Here is a 25,640-nt window from a genome sequence, read left to right as displayed (position 1 = left end):
TAAAGAGGATTGGGAATATATGTTGGATATATATTATGAATATACTTTCTCCATAAGTTTAAAAGAAACCTTGAGCCAAAATGGGTGATCTAGTTATAGACCAAGGAACAAGGATTACATAAGGTTTATGAATCCGAATATCCAACAATGAAAGGAGAAAAGTAATAAGCTGGTATAAAGGATGATAAAGAAAGGTATCTACCATCTGGTATCAACCATCAATGTCTTGGCAAAGATCCTCGGACTAAAAAATAATTTATAGACGTCCATATGCTACAATGATAGCAAAATAAAATGCCAGACACATTGACCCGAGAGAAAGAATGACTATGTCATCCCAGCTTAGCACCACACGATTTTGATGTCTTAAAGACACAACCAAGTTGCTACAAAGTCTATATAAGATAGACCAAATAAATGTTCCAAATAAAGTTCCATAAATTCTAAGGAACCTCGGAAAGAAAGAAAGGTGCATGAGATAAAATCCGAGTTTTATTAAAGGAAACCATTCCAGACATTGAGATATAAGGCTGGCCAGCTGAACAACTAGGTACCATACCATATAGCTTGGGACGCTGATATCTTGCATATTTCCATTATCTTATCCATTCATCCATGTGCATTTTGATCATATAGACTAGGATTTAGCCATGTTTAGGTTACATTTTGCATACATGAGTCTCTATCAGGTGTTGGAGTGCCACATGGAGTTCTTGGGGCTATTTGGATGCATTTGGAGCTCAAAGGAGGTGAAATATGTGATCATTGGACGAGCAGAGCAGGGGAGCGAGGTTCCGCAGCGACGTCATGAGGTCGCTCCAAAGCACCTCTCAGAGCGACCTAGCTGGAGCGACCCCGTGAAGTCGCTCGCCATATTCACCCAGTGAAGCGACTTGCCCAGAGCGACGCGCCGAGGTCGCTCGCATCTCACACCCCTCTCGGAGCGACCTCCCAAAGTGACACCCCGAGGTTGCTCGCGTCTCTATGGTGAGACGACACGAAGCGAAGCCCGGAGCAACCTCTCAGAGCGACCCACTGAGGTCGCTCCCGAAGGCCAGAGCGACCTCTCGGAGCGACATGCCGAGGTCGCTCCGCGTCTATTGTTGGGTCGATTTTCTATTTTACTTAAGGGCCTTTTGGTCATTTCATTATGCACATTTTTATTTTCTAAACCTATGTTTTAATACTCTGTAAGCCACCATAAAGGCAGATTATCTTTTGGATCTATTGAGAAATACACAAAAACTCTCTTGAGAAGTTTATCTCTTGGATTTTGATTGTTATGTTCTTGTGTTCTTGTTGATTTCTTATCTATTTCTCTACATGATTAATCTGAAATCCAATATGGGTTTAAGAGGAATCATGGAGATTAGTGAGTAATCACCTTTTGAATTCATGGGTTAGGGAGATTAAGGGTGATTAGGTTAGTCTAGGATGTTTTAGTGTAGATCATTCTTGTTCCTTGCTAGTAGAGTATTCCTAATGCATCTTCTGAGTTGGCCACTCAAAAGTTGATCAATAGGCATTTCCCACCCGAAAGGTGTTTGATGAAATGCCTGAGACAACTCTCCTAGGCTTTTAGTATACTTTGCCAAAGACATTTGTTGTTAAAGGTGCTAAAATAGCTAATAGACTTGTTAGTAATGATTGCTTTCATATTATTCAACCAAAGACATTTGATGTTTGAGATATGTTAGCAAATGAGCATTCATCTAGACATAGAGCTTGCTTAGAATTGTGTCTAGGCTTAAGGTTGATAGTTTGATTGATCATTTGTCATCCTTAGTTCGAAACTTGATCACCCAAGGTCTAATCCCTATGCCCATGAGTTCTCTTTTCCCTTAGTCAAGAAAGTATCATTCTGTTATTGCTTTTAGTTTTAGTCATAGCTTAAAACTCATCTAAATCATTGGTTGCACTTAGATTAAGTGAGTACTTGCATTCTCGGTGCTTTGATATCCCTCAGAACTGGTTCGACAATCACTATACTACAACATTTGTCTTAGGAGCCTTGAAAACTCTTAATATCAAATTGGCGTCGTTGCCAAATTCTGAGTAGATTTAAACATTGAGATTTAGTCACTCGCTTGAGACTAAGTCATTTTAATTTTGTTTTGTTACTGATTCTTCTTCTTCACTACCTTTAACTTTCAGGTGTATGAACTTGAGGAGCAGGGTCCATCAAACCTAGTTCCAATAGTAGCAGACATCAGAGCTTTAGAGAGGGAGTGTGCTACAACTAGAAGAGAAGAAGAACAACAAGCCCACTTGCAGAGACTGGATATTGATATGGCAGATCCACCGCAAGGGGCAGAACACCAACCGCGGGCAGCTCGACCCATTGGCACTTACGACCGCCCCAACATACATGGTCATAGATTGGGAATCCGAGCACCAGCTGTGGCAGCCAACAACTTTGAGGTCAAGTCAGGACTCCTCAACGTGATCGAGAACAACAAGTATCATGGCTTGGCTCTAGAGGACCCATTTGATCACTTGGACAGGTTCGACAGCTACTGTGGGTTGTCAAAAACCAATGGTGTGTCCGAAGATGCCTTAAAGCTCAAGCTATTCCCTTTCTCTTTGGGGGATAAGGCACGTCAGTGGGAGAAGTCTCTACCCAGCGACTCTATCACCACTTGGGATGACTGCAAGAGAGCATTCTTGGAGAAATTCTTCTCATCCTCAAGAACTGCTAAGCTGAGAAATGAGATCTCCAGTTTCCAACAGAAGAACTTGGAAGGATTCAGTGAAGCCTGGGAGAGATTCAAGGGCTACCAAGCTCAATGCCCACACCATGGTTTCTCTAAGGAGAGCTTGCTGAGCACATTCTACCGTGGTGCTCTTCCTAAGTACAGGGCCAGACTGGATACAGCTAGCAATGGGTTCTTCTTGGGGAGAACTGAGGAAGATGCAGAGGAGCTGGTTGACAACATGGTAAAGAGTGATGCAGTCTACAGTGGAGACCACGACAGAAGCAGTCGAACAGATGATAAGCAGACGAGGAAGGAGTTGAAAGCTCTACAGGATAAGATAGACATCCTCCTTGCTGATAAAGCCACACAAGAGCAGCTGCACTTTGTTGGTAACCCAAGCCAAGATACACCACCTGTTGTCCATGAGGTTGAGGGTTTGGAAGGTCAGGAAGAGCTGTGTTTCATCAACAACAATGGTAGCTGGTACAAAAAAGAGCCCAACTTTCAGTACAACAACTACCAACAGAAATCCTATCCCAACAACCAACAGAGTGGTTATCCGCCTCGAAACAACCAGCAAGGCAGCTATCAACCTCAGCAAAACCCCTCATCTGGTTCCTCTGCTCCTCAAGAGAGCAGCACTGACACCCTGCTGAAACAAATCTTGGAGTCTCAGACTAGAAGTGAGAAGCATGTTGGTTATGAGTTGAAAAACCTTCATTCCAAGATTGATGGGAGCTACAATGAGCTCAACAACAAGTTCTCACATCTTGCTTCTACAGTCAAGAATTTAGAGAATCAGTTTGCTTCCATGAACACTCACCAGACTCGCCAGCAAGGATCTCTACCTGGAAAATCTGACCAAAACCCCAAGGAGGCCAAAGCTATCACCCTTAGGAGTGGTAAGCAGTTACCTCCTACAACCCTCACCAGGGATGCTGAGAAACTAGGTGAGGAGGTGGCCATCAACTTAGATGATGAAGTGGTGATTGTTGATGAGAAAATCAATGATGAAATCTTGGAGAAGATTGTGGAAGCCAAGGGTAAAGGAAAGGTTGGGGAAGAAAGAAAACAGTGAAGGATGGTGAAGTTCTTGCTCCAGCAAGTGAGAATTCTTTTGTTCCTCCTCCCTATGAACCCAAACTACCATTCCCTGGTAGATTCAAGAGGCAGCTGCTAGAGAAGTACAAGGCTTTGTTTGACAAGCAAATGAGTGAAGCTCAGGTTGCAATGCCCATCATCGATGCTTTCATGTTGATTCCTCAATACAACAAGTTCCTGAAAGATGTTGTAGCTGCAAAGAAGAAGGAAATGGAAAGCATGATGATTCTTACCCATGAGTGCAGTGCCATCATCCAAAGGCTTGATGTTCCAGAGAAGTTAGAGGATCCAGGATGCTTCACACTACCTTGTGCTCTTGGACCTATGGTATTTGAGAAATGTCTCTGCGATTTGGGAGCTAGTGTCAGCGTGATGCCTTTGTCTGTTGCAAAGAAGCTTGGATTCACTCAGTACAAGAAGTGTAAACTCTCTCTGGTGTTAGCTGATCGTTCAGTGAAGTACCCTGTGGGCATCTTAGAGGACCTACCTGTGAAGATTGGAAAATATGAGATACCTACAGATTTTGTGGTGCTTGAGATGGGTGAGGAGGCTCAAGACCCATTGATTCTTGGAAGGCCATTCTTAGCTACAGCAGGAGCAATTGTTAAGGTGAAAGAGGGCACGATTGATCTCCATTTGGGTAAAGGGCATGTTCTCCACTTTGACATCAAGGAGAAAATGAAGAAACCAACTGTGTTCGGGCAAGCCTTCTACATTGAAGAGATGGGCACTCTTGCTGATGAGCACCTTGAAGAGTTACCACCTGAGGACGACGAGGAGGGAGCATCTCCCTCTACTCATTCTCCATAGAAGGTAACCCACTACTTTCCCTTGTATATACCATTTCGTTTTTTGCATATTAGTTTTCTCTTTTTGGGTATCTCTCTCTCCTTGACAACACAGAGACTGTGTCATTTAAGTTTGGGGGAGGTACCAAGTATTTGATCACGTTTGCTTTGATGATTTGAGTCTCATGCTTTGCATTATACATATATCTTTGCAAAAAAAAAAAAAAAAATTCATTTAGTTTGCATCATTGGCATTTCTAGGAGAGTCTAGAGCATATAGGTTGCATTTACTTGCATTGGGAGCAATGATTTTAAATGCCTTGTAAAGAACACTACGTTGCACCTGAGTAGCTTTTGCACCTCTCAAAAAGACTTGTATGTTTCGAGCCTTGAAAACTCTTCCTGAAACTTGTTGATTGCTGAAACTCAGTCTTTGAAGCCAACTACAACCTTATTTGAACTAAACGAACTTAATGCTTCTTGCTCATGGTCCCTTGTGTACTGAGTCATGGCTATACACACCTGAGTTGTCACATCCTTTATGCCAATCTTATTCTGACAAACTCTAGTGGTAGACCACTCCCAAAACCTTTCCCTCCTTTTAAGCTTTCATTGTTTGATGAGTGAGGCCTTCTTCGGAAAGTCTTACATGTGCATAATGTTGAGAGTATCGGGAACGACAATGCTTGATCTTCATTCTTGCTAGATTGGGCACTCTATTGTCTAGCTATAGGTGGGGGGGGGGGGTGAGAGTTGTGATTATGATTTGGGAGCAATGAAAAAGGAAAATAAATAACTCTTTGTGTTTAAGTGAATTGTCTTACTGGGATAAGTAGAAAAAAACATCTAGCTCAAGTTATGAAAAGTCTTGGCCCCCATTTAAAAAAAAAAAAAAAGAAATAAAATATGAAAAGAAAAGAAAAAGAAAGAAAAGGGGGCTAGCAAAGTTGTTAGGAGCTAAGTAATGTTTTGAGGTTGTGAAAAATCTCTTGTAGATTTCAAAGAGAAGGAGTTAATGTTCTTAGGATCTTTTGGTGAGAGATGTGAGTTGAGTTTGACATTTGAGAATGATTGTGTAATTGTATGTTTGGGAAAAGGGTAGAACAATGGAGATTGAGCATTGTATGCATGAGTTGATCCCTTTCTTAGATATATTATGTGCAATGTCAAGGCTACTTGTTTCGAGAGTAAACCACCTTAAAGATTTTATGTTTCGAACCTCTTGAATCACTTGAATAAAAGCCTTCCCTCACCCAACCAAATGACTTGGACCAACTGACCATTTGCAAGAATTCACCTGATGTTTTGTGCTTAATGAATGTGAGAGTTGGTTGATTTGAATGTGTGGATGCTTGATGATGAGTGTAAGGGCAAAAAGAGTTGAGATAGGCCTAGAGAAGCTAGAGTGTAATAAGAGAGTGTGCTCATGCTGGATTAGATGTTGAATCGAGTACTAGTTGTGTTTCTTTTGGCTATGAGCTCCCACCTTCAAACCTCTCTCCCTATGAGTTCTAGAAAGTTCACTTGTGGACAAGTAAAAGAACAAGTTTGGGGGAGTTGATATCTTGCATATTTCCATTATCTTATCCATTCATCCATGTGCATTTTGATCATATAGACTAGGATTTAGCCATGTTTAGGTTACATTTTGCATACATGAGTCTCTATCAGGTGTTGAAGTGCCACATGGAGTTCTTGGGGCTATTTGGATGCATTTGGAGCTCAAAGGAGGTGAAATATGTGATCATTGGACGAGCAGAGCAGAGGAGCGAGGTTCCGCAGCGACGTCATGAGGTCGCTCCAAAGCACCTCTCAGAGCGACCTAGCTGGAGCGACCCCGTGAAGTCGCTCGCCATATTCACCCAGTGAAGCGACTTGCCCGGAGCGACGCGCCGAGGTCGCTCGCATATCACACCCCTCTCGGAGCGACCTCCCAAAGCGACACCCCGAGGTCGCTCGCGTCTCTATGGCGAGACGACACGAAGCGAAGCCCGGAGCGACCTCTCAGAGCGACCCACTGAGGTCGCTCCCGAAGGCCAGAGCGACCTCTCGGAGCGACATGCCGAGGTCGCTCTGCGTCTATTGTTGGGTCGATTTTCTATTTTACTTAAGGACCTTTTGGTCATTTCATTATGCACGTTTTTATTTTCTAAACCTATGTTTTAATACTCTGTAAGCCACCATAAGGCAGATTATCTTTTGGATCTATTGAGAAATACACAAAAACTCTCTCTTGAGAAGTTTATCTCTTGGATTTTGATTGTTATGTTCTTGTGTTCTTGTTGATTTCTTATCTATTTCTCTACATGATTAATCTGAAATCCAATATGAGTTTAAGAGGAATCATGGAGATTAGTGAGTAATCACCTTTTGAATTCATGGGTTAGGGAGATTAAGGGTGATTAGGTTAGTCTAGGATGTTTTAGTGTAGATCATTCTTGTTCCTTGCTAGTAGAGTATTCCTAATGCATCTTCTGAGTTGGCCACTCAAAAATTGATCAATAGGCATTTCCCACCCGAAAGGTGTTTGATGAAATGCCTGAGACAATTCTCCTAGGCTTTTAGTATACTTTGCCAAAGACATTTGTTGTTAAAGGTACTAAAATAGCTAATAGACTTATTTGTAATGATTGCTTTCATATTATTCAACCAAAGACATTTGATGTTTGAGATATGTTAGCAAATGAGCATTCATCTAGACATAGAGCTTGCTTAGAATTGTGTCTAGGCTTAAGGTAGATAGTTTGATTAATCATTTTTCATCCTTAGTTCGAAACTTGATCACCCAAGGTCTAATCCCTATGCCCATGAGTTCTCTTTTCCCTTAGTCAAGAAAGTATCATTCTGTTATTGCTTATTAGTTTTAGTCATAGCTTAAAACTCATCTAAATCATTGATTGCACTTAGATTAAGTGAGTACTTGCATTCTCGGTGCTTTGATATCCCTCAGAACTGGTTCGACAATCACTATACTACAACATTTGTCTTAGGAGCCTTGAAAACTCTTAATATCAGACGCCAAGTTATAAGGTTATTAAGGTCCTAGATAATGAAATCTCAAATTGATTTATACCATGTCTGGAACTAAAAGGAACTATATATATATATATATAAGTGTGTCGACACATACATTCATAGAAAATGCGCAAGTATGTAGCACATGAATACAAAGATATGTATTGAGGATCATAAACCCACACAAGAGTACTCATAATGAATAATGAAAGAAACGTGGAGTTTAAAGTGATATATAAAAGGCGTATTGTATTGGCCATGAATATGTAAACGCCATATGATGCCCAGTGAGTATATAAATCCTGAAAGAAGGATAAATCGTGAGACAGACCGGGAAAGGTCTATATAATCCAATGTGGTGGATACTACTAAATATTTCACTACATATGATGTCTGGAAGAAATTCAAAAGATGTAGTATGCTATATATGACTCACTGGATGATGATGATAATATTATTGGTACCAAAAGGTTTACCAAACGGTATTGAGCTCATAATCAAAAGATGAGAAAAGAAGTTCTCTTGAACATCATTTTCCTAAAGTTGTTCATGGACTGAATTAAATTACTACATGTAAGCAAGTGAAGAGTTCTATAAGAACAATTCAAATCAGCCCATAGAGGAGTTTTAAATTCCTTGTGTTTTATACTAACCAGCCTAAGATAGGTTAAATGGTTATTCATTAAACCTTAGAAAAGGTTATAGACCATCACCACAAATTAGCCAAATTTTGGTAATACTTATGGTTGGTCGAATTCTCAGCATGAACCAACCAAGCTGTGGTATGAATGAATAAGCTATCATAAAGATAAGCTATAAGATCGAAGTTCATCTTTGAACAAAAGGTATAGGACCACATTATGCGTCCATATGCGACCAAACGGGTCCGACCATCATATATGAAGATAATGCAGCTTGCATTGCTCAACTCAAAGACGAGTATATCAAAGGTGACCGAACCAAACATATTCTACCCAATTTCTTCTTTACTATGAGTTGCAGAAAGCTAGAGAGGTCAACGTCCTTCAGATCCGGTCTAGTGAAAACTCAGCCGACCTTTTCACCAAATCATTGCCCTCTTGCACATTCAGGAAGTTCACACAACAAGATTGGCACGCGTAGACTCAAGGACCTTCAGTGATGTCCAAATCAGGGGGAGTAATGTGTGTTGTACTCTTTTTCCTTTCTCTGGTTTTCCTTTTTACCACATTGGGTTTTGGGTTTTCCGGAAGAGGTTTTAATGAGGCAACATTAGCATGTTACAAATCCTATATGGTTATGGCATCCAAGGGGGAATGTTATGAATCATGAAGTGGATGGTCCATAACCTAGACCATACAAGTTCAAGACTAGAGTCCATTGGGGGTTTACATCCAGCCACATGGAAGACCCATTCAACCTTAGTCTTTATGAGTTTGACCATATCATTATGTAGAGTATCTTTGTAATCAATTCTCCCTTTGGCTCCACCTTGTATGAACCACTATATATAGTGGTGTAAGCAATAAGAAATATACAACACCTTCTCACAAATCTTCTCTCAAATCTTAACAAAAAGTGTTTACTATACACATAAATAATCACATGTAGATAAAAATTTAATTTTTCAAAAAAACATTTAAGCTTTCCAAAATCTAACCCTAAGAATACATACAATACTACAACATATGTTGCCAAACCCTAGACCAAAGAATATCATGATTCACTACTTTCACTCATTTGTGTTGAAAACAATTCAATTTTATTATATCTTAATTTATATCACTTAAAACTGTTTATAATTGCATGATTTTAATTTTTTGCTTATCAAAATATTTTTTACAAAATTTATAAATTATTTTTAAGATCAATTATACCAGACGACTTCCGTGGACGTCGTCCAGAAGACTTGAGAGAATCTCAGAAGACTCAGAAGACTTAGCGGGGATATATTCGTAAAAATGAGTTCTGTTTTTTTGTTTGGTCACAAGGGAGTGGCTGTAATTTCACAAGGCTTTTGGGTTACTTTTGCATTTGATTCAAGTTTGGGTATACTTTTGCAATCAAAATCAAGTTTTGAGTCATATTTGGTAAATTCCCTAAATATTAATTATGAAGTATTTGATACAAAACTACTTCAAATAAATAATTTAAATACTTTAAAGACATGTAATCAATAATTTCATATAAAACATGTAACTGTCGCCTAGTAATTTTTTGAACATTAAACCACACCGACACAAATATGGTTTTCATGTTAACTTTACATCTATTTTCTGTTGCTTGTCCAAGACTCAATATGTTATGCTTAAGGTTGGGTATGTAATATATGTCTTTGAGTGTCTTCTTCTCTCCAATCTTGCATACAAAGGCAACCACACATTTTCCTACAAAGTCGATACACGGACCATCTCCAAAATTCACATTCCCTTTGGTGTTTAGATTCAAACTCGAAAAGAACTTCTTGTTTTCTGTCATGTGATTGCTCACTCTATTATCCAAATACCAAACACTTACATTGTCTTTGTCGATATCAAAATTCTTCGGAATCACCTTGTCTTCATTCAAGATCACCACCTCGTGTACATAAAGGGCGTCAGCCTCATGTGTCTCCTTTAGGTTGGTTTACTGGCTATTTATTGATTTATCGGGACAAACAGTTGCATAATGACACGACTTGTCACATCTCCAACTTATCACCTTTGAACGATCCTTCTTCTAGTTTTTGTCTTTCATGTGACACATGATTTTGGTTGTTGAACCGATCTCGACCTCTGCCTCTACTATTCCGTCCTCTACCTCTACCATGGAAAATTTCATAGTTCCTCTGACTATGCTGGTCGTTATTCCAAAACATGAGCTTCCCTTGGTCTTCTTTCTGCGTTTCTTCTCCTACAAGCTCCCCATACGCTGTAAGCCTTACAACTGTCCTCAAAACTCGTGGAGTTGAGGTCTAAGACTTGCTCAAGTGACGGTACGATCTGGATGTACTTGTGTCTCGGAAGACCCTTCAAGAACGTCTTAACCATCTTGGATTCTTCTATGTTTTCTCCAAACGAGGCTGCTTTGGAAGATATGCATGATATCTTCTCCGCAAAGTCATCGACCGTATCTTTATCATCTATCTTCAACCTATCAAACTCCGTCATCAGCATGTGAAGTCTCGCCTCCCTTACACGATCATCTCCAAGACGTCGTGACTTGATAGCATTTCAGATCTCTTTTGATGCGGTTTGTTTTCCCACCTGGAGAATCAGCATTTTCGGAACATATTACAACAAAAGAGCAGTCGCAACATCGTTCATATTTTGATTATCTGAATTGTGTTCCACACTTCATGAAAACGAAGCATAACCTTCATCCTCATCGACCAAACTATATAGTTTGTCGATGACAGCATTGGACAATGGATGGATGCGGATACAAAGTCATTCGTGCGTGATGCAGCTCTAGTCACGTCCACCATCTTGCTTTCGTGATCTTCTTCACAATCACCAGGATCAAAGCTTCAACTTAAGATTAGATTGAGTCTACAACATGGTTCTGATACCAATTCAAATCTCTAGAAAGACAAAGAATTATAAGAACAATTTTTCTTATTTGTTTTAGAAATTTATTAAAAATAAAATTGTCAATGTTTCTCTTAGATCTTACGGAACAACTCTCCATTAGATCTATATTTATAGTGAAAGGTTTCTCTTAGATCTTACGGAACAACTCTCCATTAGATCTATATTTATAGTGAAAGACAATTTCCTTTAAATGTGAAATATGGAAACACAAATATAATTTAAATAGAAAATTTACTTTTCCTATTCTAGATTTTCTTTTTGCGTAACATTTATTAATATGCTAACTTTCTATAAGTCTTGGAATTATCCAACATAAAAATATATTCTTTCTGTTCCTAAAAGATCTATGTTTTAGAATTTTCACACTTTTTAATAAAACATATTAAAACTTAGCTATAAATGCATATTTTTTTGTAATTTTATATTTCCTATATTTTAAAACCAATAAGATTTTAAGAAATGCAATTAATGTTTTTGAACTTCACAATTTCTCATTATTAGTTGACAAAAATTACATTGAAAATATAAAATATGTATATTTTTGAAACAAAAGTTTTCTCTATAATATGATTTTTTTAGGAACGGAAGGAGTAGTATTTTTGCATTAATGCATAAGTTGCTAATTCTTTATGGACTGGCATATACTATCAATTTAGAAAGATGAGAGTGAAAACCTTACCCGAACGAGAATGACGAAAGAGATAAGAAAGAAGCCGTGTAGATTATTGTCGGTTTAGGACCATTGCACGCGCATTGAACACGAGGAAATATGATTGGTTTACTCGGAATGAAACTGTGCTTCCCTTTATGGATGAAGTCATGTGCTTATGCGACTTTTTCATGTTAAGAAAGTAATGTGGGTTAAAAAACAAAGAAAGAAAAGTAAGGGCAGGATTATCGGAGCATATAAGTGGGGTTTTTAAGTTGGAGGTCCCACATTTTGTGTTAAAAATGGTGATAGAAGAGGTTAAATAAAGATCGACTTTGGTGCAATTCTTGCACTGTTCGCGGACTCCATTGATCCGTGGCGGCTCGCGATTGGTTCGATTTTTAATTTTTTTTTTTTTAATCAGCAAAAAAAAAAAAAAATTAAGAATCGACCTATGAAACCGTGTAGCGATAATCATGGTCTAACGTGGATGGCATGAAACTTTATATATAATTGAGGAGGCTACAGTTCACATATCATTACCGGAACAAATTCCAAGAAAATAGAACGATTGCACATATAACGAATAGTATCAATCTCAAATAAATCAGTACATTCCATTGTTGTGGTTCTATACTGTATTTACTAGGATGAATACTTAATGATTGAATAAGTTGGCTAACTTTAGAAAACTGAGTAAAAAACTAGTCTTATTTAAAGGGTAACCAATAACCCTTACCTAAATATAGAAGAGTTGTTCACGTCTCTAATGTCTCTTAGGGTATGACTGGTTTTCCCGTTACCACCCGCAAACGCAGATTTTGCGGTTGATAGCGGTTGTTGGCGTTTGGCAACAACCGAACGCCAACAACCGCTCAAACCGCTTCAAACCGCTCTAAACCTCATAAATTCAAAAGCTGGTTCCAGTTAGCATTTGCGGTTGCGGGCGGTTGTGGGAGGATAATTTTTTTTCTTTTTTTTAAACACAATATAAATACAAAAATAAAAATTTTCAATAAAAATTTTAAATTGATATTATAAAAATACTAAAATATATCTAGTATACTTTAATTAATATTATAAAATTTTGAAATAAAAATATATTCTATAATTTTTAAAAATTTAAATCTATAACTTTCTAAATATAATTTTTATATTTATTATAATATTATGATTTTTAATATTTTTATAATTATATAAAATGTAAATATTGTTGAATTTATTATTTAACTGTTGTTGTATTTGGTAGTTAACCAGTCATAAGTATCCCGCAAACGCACCAATTTCTAACCGCAAAACCAGTCGTACAAATCTCTTAAAACCGCTAGAAACCGCAACCACCTGCATCCACAAACTCCCGCAACCGCTGCGTTTGAACCAGCCAGGCCCCAAGAGATGAGAGTTAGCTCCTTTATATACTTTCTCCAATAGAAAGAAAACAAAAACCATATATTCTCCCATATTCCGCCTGATGGCCTCTCATGTTGTCTCTGCTATGGCAGTCACTCCATCAGGACCAAAAAGAAATCTCCATTGCTGGTCTGAGCTTCCTCTAGATCTCATGCGATTGGTCTTCGAGCGCCTTGGATTTGCTGATTTCGAACGAGCTAAATCCATTTGTCCATCATGGCGATCCGCTTCGAGACAATCTAAGCCAAACAATCAAATCCCTTGGATGTTTCTAATCCCCAAGGACAAGAACTACGGTCTCCTGTTCAATCCTGAAGAAAAAGACAAGGTTTACAAAACTCAAGATGCCGGCAACGACTTGGGAAAGAGTTCTTGTGTGGCGACTTATGGAAGCTGGCTTTTGTTGATAACTTATACTGAGGAGGTTTATCTATATAATCCATATATTTTAAATCTTTTAATAGGCGAGAGGATCAATGTACCGAGTTTTGATCAAATTATGGGCTCATCTCTCCGGTGTTGTGGATAGACGAGAAAACAAAAGATTACCTTGTTATAGTGATGTTTGATGAAGAAAATGCGGTTTCTATCAAGAAAGGAGATAGCTCGTGGAAACCAATCACCCAGTTGTCATTGTCATCTATCGAGGATTGTTTTAACATGATATACAAGGATCGCAAGCTTTATTTTCTCAATTATTATAAACTCACAATTTTTGATTTTTCTGGACATGTTCCCTTGCAAGTTTTCAAAATCAGCGTACGTGGATGCGTAAAAAGAGCGGTAGGTGGAGCCATTAGACTTCCTGGGACCATTCCATGCAAACGCTACTGGGCTTGTTATAAGAATAATATGGTAGTCACTGTAGATGGGGATGTCTTAATTGTTAATAGCATGCGAGAGGGTATGTCCTATATATGGAACTTTAAAATCTACAAGATGGGTTCATCGATGGGAGCAAGTGGGAGGAAGTTGTTTCTTTGGGAGACGAGGCGATTCTTTTGGAGTTAGGTATCACAGTGCTTGCCAAAGACATGGAAGGAATCAAGAGAAATTCGATCTACTTCAATGGTTCTGATTTAGTAAATCCATATGACGAAAACGATGTTTTCATATTCAATCTTGATACAAAGAAAGTTGAACACCCGCATCAATTTGTTTGTTCGTCCGTTTTATGCTCTAATGCAAGATGGTTCTTACCAAGTTTCAAACATGAATGATTAATCATTGTAAACATATGGAGAGCCTCCTATTAGATTTCTATCTGGAAATTGTTCATGTTAGAGTCTATATAGCCCTATTAGGTGCTAAATATATGTGTTATTGCACATTTGGAGGTGATACGCCTAATTTGTGAACCCCACTTTTTAGAGGAATAAAAGCTAATGACATTCACCAAGAATTTGAACATGTATGGAAAGCTTCCTATTAGGTGTTAAACATATGGAACATATAGAGAGCTTCCTATTAGCTTTGTATTTGGAAATTGTTCATGTCAAAGTCTATGTAGTCCTATTAGGTGTTCAACATATGTGTTATCACACATTTAGAGGTGTTATGTCTAAGTTGTGAACCCCATTTTTTAGAGTACTAAAAATAATAACAATCACCAAGAATTTGATCATGTATGGAAAGTTTCATGTTAGGCGTTAAACATATGGAACATATGAAGAACTTCCTATTAGCTTCCTATTTTGGAAATTGTTCATGTTAGAGTCTATGTAGTCCTATTAGGTGTTAAACATATGTGTTATCGCACATTTAGAAGTGATACGCCTAAGTTGCAAACCCCACCCTTTAGAGTAATAGAAGTTAATGACATTCACCAAGAATTTAATCATGTATGGAAAGCTTCATGTTATGTGTTAAACATATGGAACATGTGAAGAGCTTCATATTAACTTCTTATTTGTAAATTGTTCATGTTAGTGTCTTTGTAGTCCTATTAGGTGTTAAACATATGTGTTACGCCTAACTTGGGAACCCCACTTTTTAGTGTAATAAAAGCCAATACGATTTACCAACAATTTCAGCAGTTATGTCTGGATTTTGGTATGCGGGATCACCTTGGGAGGCATGTGTCGTCAGTATTTTAGATGCTACAAATCTTATTAACATGTAGTTATAAGTGTTAGAGATTAAAATTACAAAATACTTAGATTATACAAGTAGAAGTCCAGTTAAAAGAAGCATTAGACTATTGATAATTATAGGGTTAGCGTCTAATAAAAAAGTTGCAATCTAATTTCGGGGTCAGAATAAATAATACCAAATAACAACTAAAAATTAGAATAGGTTCATCAATGATTTCTCAGATAGTGGATTTCCCACATGATATTGTTAGCAAATCAAGAGCTTAAAGAATGGATTTGATTCTCTTCGGTTTGTGGTATGTTTTTATTCTTTGACTAATGGATTCTTCACCGTAGTGAACATGTGTCCCGACAGCTGAATTGCTTCTATCTTGCATAAAAAGAGCTTTCTGTAATATATTACTTTCACCAAGATTTAGTTTAACGCATTAACATTTTAAAGATGTACTAAGCTTAAAACTTATTGTAATTGGGTCTTTTGGGTCTTCTCAGCGCTTCAACAACTTTCGTTGGAGTGGTAAAAAATAAATTTCTTCTGTCTCGCTAGCTTTCAATTTTTTTTTTATATATATCAGAACATAAAGAAAATAATGGTGACACAGAGAATATCAGCTATGGACAAAAGAGGATAACAATTCTTACACCATATCTTGAGTGAGATATATTTTATAGGAAACTAGCTTAGTATGATAAATTCAGGAATATAGGGAAGGGAACAGTTCTCAAGACAGTGAACGGATAGTTATCCAAATATGTATAAAAACCTTAATTTCTCAAATATTTTTAAAAACTTAAAAAGTAAACAAAAATACTCAAAATATATAAATTATTTAAAAATTTAATCAAAAACTAATTAAACTATCTAAACTAACTAAAAATATTTAAAATATACTAAAAATTCTTTAAAATATTTTAAATATATAAATTACCTTCGTATATATAAAAATATTAACATGTTTAACTTATTTCAGATATATTCAGATTGTAGTTCGGATTTTGGTTCGGTTCGGGTTGTACCCTAAATCCAACATACCAATATCTTAAATCCTATTCGGATATTTTTTATAATAGTTTGAGTGCGGTGGGGATTTCGGTTTGGGGTAAAAACGTCTAGGCATAAACTAAAAGTAATTTTTTTGAAAAAATCATGTATACCGAACCGGACCACAGAATTATATGTCCATCCACCCTGGTTTTGATTCCGCGAGGGGAGCCAGAAAGAAAGGAGTAACCATAAAACAACAAAAGAGTTTAGCTCCTTCCTCTCCTCTCCCCGCTTCCCACCGATAATGTCGCCGGTAACAGCCACACTCCTCCGCCACCGTCTCCGCCACTTACGCCACCAGATCAGGCTCAACTCCACCTCCGTTTCTCCTCCTCCTCCCCATTTCAATCTCCCCCTCAACCACCCTACCTACTTAATCTGGTCGGCCAACACTTCCCTCGGCAAAACCCTCGTCTCCACCGGCATCGCCGCCTCCTTCCTCCTCCAACAACCTTCCTCCTCTCCCCCCGCCGCACATTCCACAAAACTCCTCTACTTGAAACCTATCCAGACCGGCTTCCCTACCGACTCCGACTCTCGCTTCGTCTTCTCCAAGCTCGACTCCCTCTCCCTCCGTCGCCGGATTCCTCTCTCCATCTCCAACTCCGTCCTCCGTTCCTCGCTCCCCGTAGCGGAATCCATGAGGCGGAGCCTCAAAGTCAGCGAGAGCGGGATGTGCGATCTGAACTTCTCCGAGGAGAAGACTGTCACCGGCGCGCCGGAGCTTCTGTGCAAGACGCTGTATGCCTGGGACGCTGCTATCTCTCCACATTTAGCGGCGGAGAGGGAACACGCAACGGTTGAGGACTCCGTCGTGTTAAAGATGGTGGAGCAAGAGATGGAATGTGGAAGTCAAACAAATGTTCTATGTTTGGTGGAGACAGCCGGTGGAGTTGCTAGTCCGGGACCGTCGGGGACTCTTCAGTGCGATCTCTACAGGTTAACACTTTATCTTCTTCTCCTTTGAGATTACATTTAACATAGTAGTTAAAAATGTGCTTAATATCTTATCTTTTTGAAGTTTAGGCCTTTTAGATTACCTGGGATTCTCGTCGGAGACGGTAGGCTCGGTGGTATCTCCGGAACTATTTCTGCTTATGAGAGTCTAAAACTTCGAGGATACGACGTTGCTGCTGTTGTTTTTGAGGATCACGGACTTGTTAATGAAGTTCCGTTAAATTCATATCTAAGAAACAAGTAACTTTCTGTGCCTTTACTGGTTTAGTTGCTTTCACGTTTTCTTATTATTGTTTGAACATTTTTGGATGGTAGGGTGCCTGTGCTTGTGCTTCCACCTGTTCCCAAGGACCCTTCGGATGATCTTATTGAATGGTTTGTTGAATCCGATGGTGTGTTTAAGGCTTTGAAGGAGGTAATGGTATCAGTTTATTTGGAGAGAGTGGAGAGGTTAAACGGCATGGCGAAGCAAGCAGGGGAGGTTTTCTGGTGGCCGTTTACTCAGCATAAACTTGTGCCTGAAGACAATGTGACGGTCATAGACTCCCGATGTGGTGAAAACTTTTCAATATACAAGGTTTGTATGAGAATGTCCTTTAGTATAGTCCTAAGCAAGCTGGTGGCGTAATGGTTTCAGATATCTACTTCTAGAATTTGCTGCAAGTAATGAGACTTGTGACTTTCATCATATTTTCAGGCTTCCGGTGACAATTCTATTACCCAGCAATTTGACGCTTGTGCAAGCTGGTGGACACAGGGGCCAGATCCTGCTTTCCAGGTCCTCTGTGGCCACTGTTCTCTAAGTTTTAGGATAACTATCATTCCCTATCGTGAATCTTAATGCTTATCTTTCGTTGTGATGAATCTTCTGAAGTTTATTTTTGAACATTTGTTTAGGCTGTTTCAGGCTGAGCTTGCTAGAGAGATGGGTTACACTGCTGCTAGGTTCGGGCATATTATGTTCCCGGAGAATGTATATGAACCTGCCTTGAAATGTGCTGAGCTCTTATTAGATGGAGTGGGAAAAGGTTTTGAAGCTTGTTCTGTCACATTGTTTGTATTTTCAAACATTGAGGGAGGGCTAATTAGTTTTTGCATGCAGGCTGGGCTTCTCGAGTATACTTCTCGGATAATGGATCCACAGCAATCGAAATTTCCCTGAAGATGGCATTTCGTAAGTTCTGTGTTGATCATGAGACCCTATTGAGTCTTTCTGAGGATGCGGAAGAGAAGAAGCATGTTGATGTTAAGGTACAATCATCTTGCTAGTGCTCAACGATACTAAGACACTTTACTGTACCTGTTATTGAACAATTGTTGCCACTGTGATGCTTACTAAGATTCAAGGTTTGCCCCTTTCGTGGCAGTTCAACTTCTTACATATGCATGTTTATCTTCATTTATGTGGTTGTGTCATTTGTCTTTTAGGTTCTAAAGTTAAACTTTGATGTGTTCTAATATAGGTCCTAGCTCTTCGAGGGTCTTACCATGGGGATACTTTAGGAGCGATGGAAGCACAAGCACCATCACCTTACACAGGCTTTCTCCAGCAGCCATGGTAATGAGTTTATTATTGTCGTCATGATTCTTACTTGACCATTTCTGTAGAATTTTGCTTCCAATATTCTTAAGCATCTTCTGCATAGCAACCAGCCCATAGTGTTGCTTAGATAGAGGTGTCATCCCTTATGGATGAATCAGATTACATCTGTAAACTCAGCTTCTTTTTTTCCATATCTTACGCACCCACCAGAATTGTCTTCTGCGAGTATTTATAATATTATCCACTTATTCTCAGCTTTCCCTGTTATCTATTGCATTGTAGGTATACTGGAAGAGGCCTGTTTCTGGACCCTCCTACTGTCTTTATCTCCAATGGAGCATGGAATCTCTCTCTCCCTGAAAGTTTTCCTCAAACTGCTTCGGAAGAATCTGGAAGTAAAAACACCCTTTCTTCCTTATGTCATCCAACAGTTCCTATTATTTTCCCTTTAGCTGTATAACTTAGTACTCCCAAACTCTTAACAGCCTTCACCACTCGTGATGAGATATTTGACAAGAGTAGAGACACATCAACTCTTGCGACAATCTATTCAGCATCCGTGTCAGAGCAGTTACAAGAGTATTCCGAAAGTTCACAATCCGCCCACGTTGGAGCACTGATAATAGAACCAGGTATGTTAGTATGTTCATCAGTATGAATTTAAATAGTTCAGTAAGGTTTAGCATCCCTGGTCTTTAATGAATGTGGCAATTTTATCGTTAGTGATTCATGGTGCTGGGGGAATGCACATGGTTGATCCGCTTTTCCAACGAGTTCTGGTCAATGAGTGCCGTAATAGAAAAATTCCAGTAATTTTCGATGAAGTGTTCACAGGTTTCTGGCGTCTTGGAGTAGAGGTAGTATACTGTTACTTGATTTGATGTCATCTTGTTATAGATTTTCTATTACCATATTCCCTTTAACATTCTGCTGACAAGTGACCATGAATTTACCTAGACTACTGCTGACCTTCTCGGTTGCAAACCGGACATAGCTTGCTTCGCCAAATTGCTGACTGGTGGAATGATTCCTTTGGCTGTCACTCTTGCCACAGATGCTGTATTCGATTCATTCTCTGGAGATTCAAAGGTAATAAAACGAAAGTTGAAGAAGGCTCGCTCTTATCAAAAGCTGATTTTGATCCTTGCTTGAAGCCATCTAACTTTCTTTATTGGTTGTATAGCTTAAAGCCCTGCTTCATGGTCACTCATACTCAGCTCATGCTATGGGTTGCGCAACCGCAGCTAAAGCCATCGAATGGTTCAAAGATCCAGAGACTAACCATAACATCGATTCACAAAGAGGAACCTTAAGAGAGGTACTAGGACATTCCTATTCTTTAATTAACATAATACTATATTACTTGAAATCTTGACACAAAGTATGGCATATGATGAAAATGTGTAGTCAATAGCAACGTCTTTAAATGATTTTTGCTAAAATAAATGGTTCTTGATCGTACACATTTTTGTTTTGCAGCTGTGGGACGAAGAACTGGTGCTACAAATATCATCCCACTGTGCAGTTGAAAGGGTGGTTGTATTAGGAACCCTTTTCGCTCTAGAACTTAAAGTAGATGCTTCCAATTCCGGGCAAGCTCTCAAATGACATTATTATCCTTGTTCTCTTGAAAGTTTTTAATGTTATCCTCGTTGTATTGAACAATCCTACTTTGGCATGTCTCAGGTATGCTTCCTTGTACGCAAAGTCCCTTCTAGAGATGCTCCGGGAAGACGGTATTTTCACGCGCCCTCTGGGAAACGTTGTATACCTCATGAGTGGCCCTTGCACGTCGCCGGAGATTTGCCACCGGTTGCTCGCTAAGCTTCTCAAAAGGCTCGGAGAATTCAATAGAGCATAAAAACCCAAAACCATCTCTCCATGCTAGCTAGCTATTTGTTGTATTAATCACATCTTTATTATTTTTGTCAAACATACTCTGTATTTGTTTCAAATTAAAGTACTTTTGGACTTGGGAGTCTGAAATATTTAGTGGTAGGTAGATTAGATCATCACGAGATGTATGTATGGTTTATGGAAATTAAATAATTTTATAATCGAAAAAGCTAAATACACAGTATATAAGAAAAAAGTGGCTTTGGGAAAAGTGTATAACCGTAAATGGAATCTCTGCGGCTGCGATCAAATTAGACAAGTGGTGAATAATGAAACACAATTACAACGTTTTTGTTTTAATTGAAAACGACAAATGACAATGATAGGGGCCAGGTAGACCTTACCGCACCGGATTAAAGCCCAGTAGAGGCCAGTGCCAAAGCTCCAATGAGTCGCCGCCATAGTTGACTTAGACAGAGATTAACCCCAAAAAGAATCCCAAATCATCCTCTCCTCATCGATCGAGAGAGAGAGAGAGAGAGAAGACCAAAACGAGGAGACTAAAACACTTCCTTCCGTCGTTCACTACTATTCGACGCCGGCGGTTATAAATCGGGGAGATACTCTCTGATTTGGCCGTCTCGATCAACAGGTACTTCCTTCTTCACTTGTCTATCTTCGTCTCTTCAGTTTAGTCAGAGAGAGAGAGAGAGAGAGAGAGAGAGAGAGAGAGAGAGAGAGAGAGAGTGTAGGGGAAAGTCTTCTCTGATCTCAGACGTGCGGAAATGAGTTTATTAGCGGAGGGTGTTTTGATTTTAATAGACTTTCAATATTGTAATGGTGTGGTTGGTTTATGCGATTTTGCAGATCTAGGAAGGAAGTTAGGGTGTGTGTGGAGAAATGAACAAGTAGAATAGAATAGAATGGATAGAAGTAATCACAACATGAATAGAAATAAAAGGAGTTTGGATGGTAACAACGGTGATGATGGTGATCAGCCTGAGCGAAAACGTCCTGCTCTTGCTAGGTACTTTCTCCTCCTTTACTTCCCGTAATTTTATCCAGACTTAAAAAAGTTTCTAACTTTGTGGATTTTTTTTACTGTTGTGGCAGTGTGATTGTAGAGGCTCTGAAAGTAGACAGTTTGCAGAAGCTTTGCTCTTCTTTGGAACCTATTCTCCGCCGAGTTGTAAGATCTCTTCCTCTTCTGGGGATCACTTACTCTGCTTTTACGTGTGTGCACTTTGCGTAACTCTTCTCACCTCAATACTATGGATCTGTATTAACACTTTCAGAGCCTTAGAAATGGGGATTCTTTGTTTAAAGCTTTATGTCCGGTGCTTAGAAATGACCTATTCTTTGTTAAAAGCGTTAATGTAGGATTCTTTTTGAGCAGGTCAGTGAGGAAGTCGAACGTGCTTTGGCCAAATTAGGCCCTGCTAGGCTTACTGGAAGGTTAAATCGAAAACTGCTCATCATTGTATCTTTAGTAACATTCTCTTTCAACGTTAATGTAAAAGTAAAACTGAACTGAGGTTTTTAATTACTTTGCAGTTCTGGGTCTGGGTCTGGGTCTTCTCCAAAGCGAATTGAAGGTCCCGATGGCCGGAACTTACGGTTACAGTTCAGGTCTAGGTTATCTCTCCCCTTATTCACAGGAGGAAGAGTTGAAGGAGAGCAGGGTGCTGCAATCCATGTCGTCTTGATTGATGCCAACACTGGGCGCGCCGTGGTATATGGTCCAGAGGCTTCTGCAAAGCTTGAGGTTGTTGTGCTTGAGGGTGACTTCAACAATGAAGATGATGAAGGCTGGACACAGGAAGAATTTGAAAGCCATGTCGTGAAAGAGCGTCAAGGGAAGAGGCCGTTGCTGACTGGAGATTTGTATGTTACTCTCAAGGAAGGGGTTGGAACTTTGGGCGAACTGGTTTTCACCGATAACTCGAGTTGGATTCGGAGTAGGAAGTTCAGGCTTGGTTTGAGGGTTGCTTCTGGGTGTTGTGATGGCATGCGCATACGTGAGGCAAAGACTGAAGCTTTCATTGTTAAAGATCACAGGGGAGAATGTATGGTCTTAAAAGATTCTACTTTTATCTTTTTATCAGTGTACCATATGATGTTTACTTCTTTTAGCTTGATGCACATTTTGTTTATGTGCAGTGTACAAGAAGCATTATCCACCTGCTCTGAATGATGATGTGTGGAGACTGGAGAAGATTGGTAAGGATGGTGCATTCCATAAGAAGCTTAATGCTGCAGGAATATCCACTGTAGAAGACTTTCTGAGAACAATGGTCAGAGATTCTGCAAGATTACGTACTGTAAGTAATTTTTATGTCGAGTTCTTTTAGCTCGTGAAAGACACCGTTCGTTAAAGTTATTGACGCCATGGTTCTTTCATGTTGATCTAGATTCTCGGAAGTGGAATGTCAAACAAAATGTGGGATGCACTAGTAGAGCACGCCAAGACGTGTGTCCTGAGCGGTAAGCTTTATATCTACTATGCTGAGGATTCGAGGAATGTCGGCGTTGTGTTCAATAATATCTATGAGCTAAGTGGTCTCATTTCCGGAGACCAATACTACTCTGCTGATTCTCTTACTGAAAGCCAAAAGGTTTGCTGCATGTTCCTTAACTTATAAAACCCTTTATTTAAACTGCAACTTATGGTCTAGTTAAGCTATGATTCACAACTATCTTCTGTATTGTTTCAAAGTTAATTAGCTGTGTTTGAACTGCATTCTTTCGAAGCCACTGAAGGAAGAGATATATGACAAATTTTGATTCTGTTTTTCACTTTTGTGTTCTGAAGGTATATGTTGATGGGCTGGTGAAGAAAGCATATGACAACTGGAACTTAGTCATAGAGTATGATGGAAAATCTCTCATAGACATGAAGCAGCCTCAGAGATCGGGTATTACTCAAGCTGATGAGGCTAATTACTCAACTGCTGCCATTAACCATCCAATGCAGATGGCAGGGCATTCATCCTCAGTGCCGGCTAATCAACCTCCAGTGCTTTCTGATTTTGCTATTGGAGGTTTGTGGATTGCAGTGACTCCCTTGAAAAAGTCTATTATTGTATAAGTTACTGAACCTTACAAGTTTGTACAATTCTGCCACATACTGCAGGGTATGATCAAACTATGGCGACAAGGTATCCTCTGCATCCTCAGCTTGTAGTCTCCAACCCGAGAGCACAATTTGAGGTTGCTTCCGGCGCAACAACTCAGGATCAGCTCATGGGAAATCTACATCAAGGTCAAAGCTCCATGAACAATCAAAACATGAACGGTATGCTTGCTCTCGGTCCTCCACAGGCATCCACGAGTGGATACCAAAACATCAACTCTTCTTCAGTCCAACAGGCAAATCTCAATCCTTTTGAAGACTGGTCGAACCACCGCGAGAGAGGAGCGGAAGAGTTCTTCTCAGAGGAAGAGATCCGTCTGAGAAGCCACGAAATGCTGGAAAACGAGGACATGCAACAGTTCCTCCGCCTATTCAGCATGGGAGGAGGAGGGGGAGGAGGTAATGGCTCTGCTTCACATTTGCAGGAAGATGGGTATACTTTCCCGTCGTTTCTACACACGCCTATGCAGGGTTATGATGAAGACCGTGGTCGATCAGGCAGAGCTGTTGTTGGGTGGCTTAAGATAAAGGCAGCAATGAGATGGGGTTTCTTCATCAGGAGGAAAGCTGCTGAGAGGCGTGCACAGATTGTAGAGCTGGATGATGATGACGAAGAATAGTCTGGTCCTTCTTCATCATGATCGTATCATACCTTCATGATGATGGTAACAACACTACTGACTCAAAACAGTGTTTACCAACTGGAAACGGAATCTTGAAGGCCACGAGGCAGCAGCAGCGCGAATGGAGGTGAAGTGACACAGGTATTGTATAAAAGGAGTGTACAGATAGATTCAGTGGATGTGTTGTGTTTATGAAGCAGGAGACTTCTAATATGTTTGATCGACTCATTTAGACAGTAGCATTCTTAAGAACTGATTTTGCAGTCTTAACAAGTAGAATCTTGTCTTTTTTCCTTCTTTTTTTGATACTCAAGTAGACTTGTGTTCCACTAAAGACCAGTGTTATGTTTCTATGATTCTTGCTTGATTATTAGTTGGTTGTGTTCTGGGAATTTTCAACTATCTGACCAGGAGTTTTAATGGTAATAATTAACACATTTGATGACTAAATATATAGTTTAGATTTATTTGGATTTTGGGAGGTGGATTTGATCTAATTTCGTTCACAGGAACAGACATTTGATCTAATTTAGCCACTAGGAGTCTTGGACCAAGAAACTTCCAGACCACGACCGCTACATCAACTTGAGTGTCTGCTTAGCTGTGCCTGACTGACTATGTCACTACATCCAACATTTGAGTCAGTCAAATTAATAATTTTATCCAACAATTACCTTATCCCTTCAACGTGTCCTCTCTCTTCTTCATCCTGCTTTAAATTTTAATTTAAAAATAAAAACTTTAAATATAGTTCGATCTTCATATTTTCTTAAAACTACTCTAAATTTGTTGTGGCATTGAAAATAAATACGCAAATTAAATAAGTTTTAATTTCGTCTACAGTAAGTTATATATATTCCTACCCCAAAATAGTACATGTAACAAAATCAAGATAGTCATGATTTTATGAACCATGGTTGTGTAACTGGTAAAAAAAAAAGATATTTACAATCACCAATTAAAACCTAGAACTCATAAATCTACCTTATCCTAGTTAAGTTTTCTTTTTGTCAGCATTCTAATGATCTTTCTTAAAACAAACATATTGTTATTTGGGCAAATCTCCAAAATAGCACATTTCTAAGTTTATATCACAAAAATAACACTCAAAAACTAAAATGACCAAAATAGCACATTTCTAAGTTTATCCTTTGAAAATTTTAATTTTTTTATTTTTCAAAATTTGAAATCTTATCCCCA

The 25,640-nt window shown here is 39.0% G+C and overlaps 2 protein-coding genes, 1 non-coding gene and 1 pseudogene across 3 annotated transcripts; 3 read left to right on the top strand and 1 right to left on the bottom strand.

Moving 5' to 3' along the window:
• Positions 1 to 2,697: 2,697 nt before the first annotated feature.
• Positions 2,698 to 2,804, bottom strand: LOC125593550. Its single transcript, XR_007329453.1, has one exon. It is a non-coding gene; the product is annotated as a small nucleolar RNA R71 (small nucleolar RNA).
• Positions 2,805 to 13,260: 10,456 nt separating this feature from the next.
• On the top strand, positions 13,261 to 15,320 carry LOC106397961 (annotated as a pseudogene).
• A 1,169-nt stretch (positions 15,321 to 16,489) lies between these two features.
• LOC125593003 (bifunctional dethiobiotin synthetase/7,8-diamino-pelargonic acid aminotransferase, mitochondrial-like) lies at positions 16,490 to 20,834 on the top strand. Its single transcript, XM_048768818.1, has 14 exons — positions 16,490 to 17,287; positions 17,375 to 17,545; positions 17,621 to 17,882; positions 18,003 to 18,083; positions 18,213 to 18,333; positions 18,408 to 18,556; positions 18,769 to 18,863; positions 19,131 to 19,243; positions 19,334 to 19,480; positions 19,572 to 19,705; positions 19,806 to 19,937; positions 20,032 to 20,166; positions 20,328 to 20,440; positions 20,535 to 20,834. Exons 1-14 carry the CDS (start codon positions 16,593 to 16,595, stop codon positions 20,707 to 20,709), a joined length of 2,523 nt encoding a protein of 840 aa, XP_048624775.1. The 5' UTR covers positions 16,490 to 16,592; the 3' UTR covers positions 20,710 to 20,834.
• A 128-nt stretch (positions 20,835 to 20,962) lies between these two features.
• Positions 20,963 to 24,813, top strand: LOC106397962 (calmodulin-binding protein 60 B). Its single transcript, XM_048768819.1, has 9 exons — positions 20,963 to 21,336; positions 21,552 to 21,711; positions 21,798 to 21,873; positions 22,081 to 22,139; positions 22,239 to 22,750; positions 22,845 to 23,005; positions 23,096 to 23,299; positions 23,497 to 23,725; positions 23,818 to 24,813. The coding sequence occupies exons 2-9, from the start codon at positions 21,608 to 21,610 to the stop codon at positions 24,435 to 24,437; spliced, it is 1,965 nt and encodes a 654-aa protein (XP_048624776.1). The 5' UTR covers positions 20,963 to 21,336; positions 21,552 to 21,607; the 3' UTR covers positions 24,438 to 24,813.
• The last annotated feature ends 827 nt before the right edge of the window (positions 24,814 to 25,640 follow it).

The sequence above is a fragment of the Brassica napus genome, chromosome C9, assembly GCF_020379485.1.
Source record: "Brassica napus cultivar Da-Ae chromosome C9, Da-Ae, whole genome shotgun sequence".
Classification (NCBI taxonomy): domain Eukaryota; kingdom Viridiplantae; phylum Streptophyta; class Magnoliopsida; order Brassicales; family Brassicaceae; genus Brassica; species Brassica napus.
This window is presented reverse-complemented; position numbering and strand designations above follow the sequence as displayed.

Excerpts from the sequence above, each read along its gene's own strand:
- LOC125593003 (XM_048768818.1), top strand. The coding sequence starts at position 16,593 with ATGTCGCCGGTAACAGCCACACTCCTCCGCCACCGTCTCCGCCACTTA. Across the intron at positions 18,084-18,212 it reads GGCCAGATCCTGCTTTCCAG|GCTGAGCTTGCTAGAGAGAT; the intron begins GTCCTCTGTGGC and ends AGGCTGTTTCAG. Across the intron at positions 20,167-20,327 it reads AAAGAGGAACCTTAAGAGAG|CTGTGGGACGAAGAACTGGT; the intron begins GTACTAGGACAT and ends TTTGTTTTGCAG.
- LOC106397962 (XM_048768819.1), top strand. The coding sequence starts at position 21,608 with ATGGATAGAAGTAATCACAACATGAATAGAAATAAAAGGAGTTTGGAT. Across the intron at positions 22,140-22,238 it reads CCTGCTAGGCTTACTGGAAG|TTCTGGGTCTGGGTCTGGGT; the intron begins GTTAAATCGAAA and ends ATTACTTTGCAG. Across the intron at positions 22,751-22,844 it reads TAAAGATCACAGGGGAGAAT|TGTACAAGAAGCATTATCCA; the intron begins GTATGGTCTTAA and ends GTTTATGTGCAG.